Below are 4,150 nucleotides of genomic sequence, written 5' to 3'. Positions count from 1 at the left end.
ATGAAAGCTTCAACGGCAAATGTCCATGTTGAAAGCATGAAAGGAACACGTGTTTGTACATCATAGAATGAAAGCGTTCACATGAGTTGACAAACAATGGCTTTTTTCGTAGAAAGTATGAAATAAAGATAGTCTTCAATTCAATTGATTTTGTCATCTCAAAATGTATAGATTTGAGAGGTTTTAGACTAAATCACTTGAAACTCTAAGAACTTTCTTACCTGTAATGCCACAAATCTCAAACATAAGAGCTACTTTCCTCCATTTTAACTAGTGAAAGGCATACTATTAGACAAAGGTAATTTTGTTCTAGCACTTCTCTCATAAAACAAAAGGTACGAGTAATGGAGAAATGCACACGTGAACAATAGGTGGATGCATGGATGAAGACCAAAATGTAGACAATTATATTATTACACGAAAGAGAGAGATTGCTGATAAGGTGTCCGCTCTCTCGATCATGTTCACGTTGTGTGTAATGGTTTGTGTTTTCTCAAGTGATGTTGCGCATGAACTCCGCAGCAGTTGCAATGGCGCCTCCTGTGATGGCTCCCCTGATCACCCGATCATGTCGCACGTTGGGCTCCGTCAATGACACCGCTGCCCCTGTCAACGCTCCGCCCAACAACGCATTCTTCTGCATCATCCACATCACAATTCACACTTCCTGTCACCGGATAAATATCATCTTCCTCCAATTAGCTTCAACCAGCTGTGAGGTTCATACAACTTCGAACGTTTTTGTAACAATTTTGCCACCCTCATCATCTCTTACTTCAAGCGGTTCGCGGTTGAAGTTTTACAGGTTCTAATCAAAACTATAGAAGTGATAATTCCCGCACTGTAATCTGTCTCGTCACTCAAATCACTCATCGTCATGACATTGCGGTTGCCTGAGTTATCAAACTCATATCCAGACTTGGAAGCAACTCCATTTCCGATTCGAAAGGACAGAAAAGGATATACATCTCAATCGGTGAGTCGGAAGTTCTATACTGAAAGAACCTGCCTATCTAAACGTTATATCGTTGGTCGCAACGAATCTCATGCGACCAACAAGGTAACATCCTGCCTTCTGAATGCAATGAGGGATAAGCATTTTAAGTTCGCGCACTACTAAAAGACCTGCCTACTAGATGCGATCAAAGATGAGAATGTTAAACGGTACAGCGTCTTAGCGACCAAGAAGAACGTAACTCACCCAATCGTGCACGCCCCTAACCTCCTGCATGCCGTAGGTCATACCAGAATAAACTCCAGCTACGAGTCCTGCAATCCCATCACGCAAGGCGTTTTGTTCTTGTGATTACGAGAGCAACGGCTGCGGGCTCCTTCACAACTCAATCTCCAAAGCAACAGCGAAAAAGTGATGATCATGAGACGATAAACTCACCCCACTGCACAGCTTCCTTCCCCATACGTTGCACCTGCAGGCAAGCATCCAGGACACAGTTGACAATTTTTTATTTCGTACGTTGCGCATGTTACATTAAGCTTAAGCCCCGTCACTCTAAAAGCTTACCATGTTCTCTAACGACTTCTTATTCGTCTCCTCTGCAAAAAACAATACGAAAGGTACAGATTAAAACCGATGAAAATGCGAAGTGACCAGTGGATGAAACACTGGAATTAGTTGCTTTGAGGTTGATCGACTGGCAAATTAATGACATTATCCAGTCTTGCTGGCTTAGATTAACGGTGAACCTGTTTCTTGAAGTAGGAACTTCGCAGCGTCCTGGGTCGCACCGTGCAATGCACCGACCTGTAAATTAATCAATATCGTCATGCCGGTGAAGCAAAACCCCATGTTCATACGCTATATACATCGATTTCATGGTCCAGCTAATTTGAAGCAAATCGATTTGAAGATCAGCGTCTCCTTAAGTACTGGAATAAGAAAAGGTGAGCGCCGTATGAGTGAGATTGTCGGTTGCATCTTAATCGAATCAATGGGCTTACTCCTCCAACTTTCACAAACCCGTCCACCACCCGGTTCAGGAGCGGATGGCCAAGGTCAACAAGATAATCAATGTTCGGGCCGTTGTCAAAACTCGCGTGAACTCTCGCCTCAGGCATGATGCTACAACTCCGCCGCCCTTGGGAAAAGCGAGCAAAAATCTGTTGCCAAACCAACCCAGAAGGATAATGATACGACAGAAAACTATAACTAACGACTCGACACCAAATGCTGAATATATATTCAGCTAGTGTAACGCTGAAACGAAATAATACAAAATGCAGATTGAGCAAGCAGCCAACGCTCCGGCCGGGCATCCTCTCTCAGATTCAAGAAAGCATCGAAATCAATCAGAACGTATGCAATCCAAGAATAAACCAGGAAGGCGGTCAACGGTGGAAGAAAAATAGCAAGGTAAAAAAGGAAACGAACACGATCAACCTACAATTAGGCAGAGGGAAAGGTAACAAAATTGTTGCAGAGGAAGGCATGAGGTACCTGAAAATCGAATCGGAAGGCAAGATGAACAAGGACGGATTGCCAGGAAGAAGATGGTCGAAGTTGAAGTTGAAGTTGAAGTTGAAGATGGCCAAGTTTTTGAGGGGGTGGGCAAAGTGATGGGTGCAGTGCATTGGATAAGGAGCACACATGGCTGGCCTTCTACACGTGTTCCAAACGTTGCATGCATTACTCCACGTGTTATGGCCATCTTCCCCACCAGAGGGTTCACGAGAGTGCTTTATCTTTGCCCCTTCTCTTGGGCCATCACTTTTTCCTCTTCCATGTCCCAATCCAAGGACTTCCTTAGCTTGACATTGGGTCAAACCCTCCACTAGCTTAGACCGTGCATATCATTTTTCCAACATGGATAACACGCGTCTTACTTGTGAGCACTTCCTCTTCTAGCCACTATGCAACTCCAGCACATGAACATACCCTTCAAAGAGGCACTCTCTATGCAACTCCAACTCATGAACATACCCTTCAAAGAGGCACTCTCTGGTGAAAGGGACTGGCCATTCCGCCACCCTAGTGTATGGCATCCTACAAAGAGGCAGAAGGCACCACTCTTGTGTGGAAACCTCGACCTTGTGCACTGTAAGTTTGCAAAGCATCCCACAATGTTGTACAAATTCAAATTCCCAAGTCTAAGCAATTCATAATGAAGTCACAAAAAGGCCGGTAAATCCAATCTCTTACTTCTAATACACGAGAGGGGGTAATGCTAACATTGTACAATAAACATGGGCATTTTTTGATGCTTTATTGGGAAAGATGACAAGCAACAAAAGGAGGATTGGAAAATACTCTAGAATTTATTTGTCTTCAAGTTGTAGTACACATTCCAAACTTAAACATGAGAGCAAAAAATTATGGAATAAGGATTTGGAACGAGACCGTTAAAGCATGTGAAGCATGCATCTTGAAGACTATAAGATGTAGCAATTTATTCAAAAACATCAAAATTTTGTTCTATACATACATGCAACCAAGTAATCATTCAAAAGCACACTACATGAGCTTCTCCTCAACCCAAGGAAACACCTAAATGAGAACATAAGGCATGGGTTAACGGGCCTCCAATGTTATGCTAAAGTGATGCATACCCATTTGAGGGCACGCACCATAAGTTTTTTTAAATTTGTTGAAAACCAAAAGGGATTTAAAATTTGGAATCCAAACTAGTGGGACTACTGCATGGTGGTCTTAAAACATTGAAAGTTGTTGGTATTGGTATCTAGATTCACCCTAAAATGGAAGAAGTTGAAAAAGTGCAATTTGTGCATGTACTGCAGAGATCTTTTAATAAATCCAACACTATTTACAATTTTGAATTATTTCTTTTTCCATGCACTTGCTTGCTATATGGCTCATAAGCAAGCCAAAGGTCATTGCATTTCATAATACACAGCATCAAACCCGATAGCATGCCCTTTGGCCTATTTGTGTTTTGAAGCATTTTAGGCCACATTTTTCTTAAACCAGGTGGTTGAACAGACATTAGTTATTGACCAGCCCAGTGGTTGAAATTATTGTGTTTCTTAGTACTTAAATTCGTTAAATTTAATTTTCTGCTATTTGGGTCATATACCACTATTTCTATATCGGGATGGCTTGGACTTAATGTGATTGTCCTAAAGCCGCCTGATGTTGGTTCAAGACAAACAGTTCATCATAAATAGCAAGCAATTA

General features: G+C 42.0%; 1 protein-coding gene across 1 annotated transcript; it reads right to left on the bottom strand.

Moving 5' to 3' along the window:
• Positions 1–462: 462 nt before the first annotated feature.
• LOC147900824 (outer envelope pore protein 16, chloroplastic-like) lies at positions 463–2,512 on the bottom strand. Its single transcript, XM_087376291.1, has 7 exons — positions 2,456–2,512; positions 1,960–2,096; positions 1,705–1,762; positions 1,523–1,554; positions 1,394–1,427; positions 1,202–1,269; positions 463–637 (listed from the first exon to the last, which is right to left on the bottom strand). The coding sequence occupies exons 2-7, from the start codon at positions 2,074–2,076 to the stop codon at positions 494–496; spliced, it is 453 nt and encodes a 150-aa protein (XP_087232417.1). The 5' UTR covers positions 2,077–2,096; positions 2,456–2,512; the 3' UTR covers positions 463–493.
• Positions 2,513–4,150: the final 1,638 nt, after the last annotated feature.

Source organism: Dipteris shenzhenensis, chromosome 6 (genome assembly GCF_047967505.1).
Source record: "Dipteris shenzhenensis isolate YYH24624 ecotype China chromosome 6, Dip_SZ_1.0, whole genome shotgun sequence".
Lineage (NCBI taxonomy): Eukaryota > Viridiplantae > Streptophyta > Polypodiopsida > Gleicheniales > Dipteridaceae > Dipteris > Dipteris shenzhenensis.
This window is presented reverse-complemented; position numbering and strand designations above follow the sequence as displayed.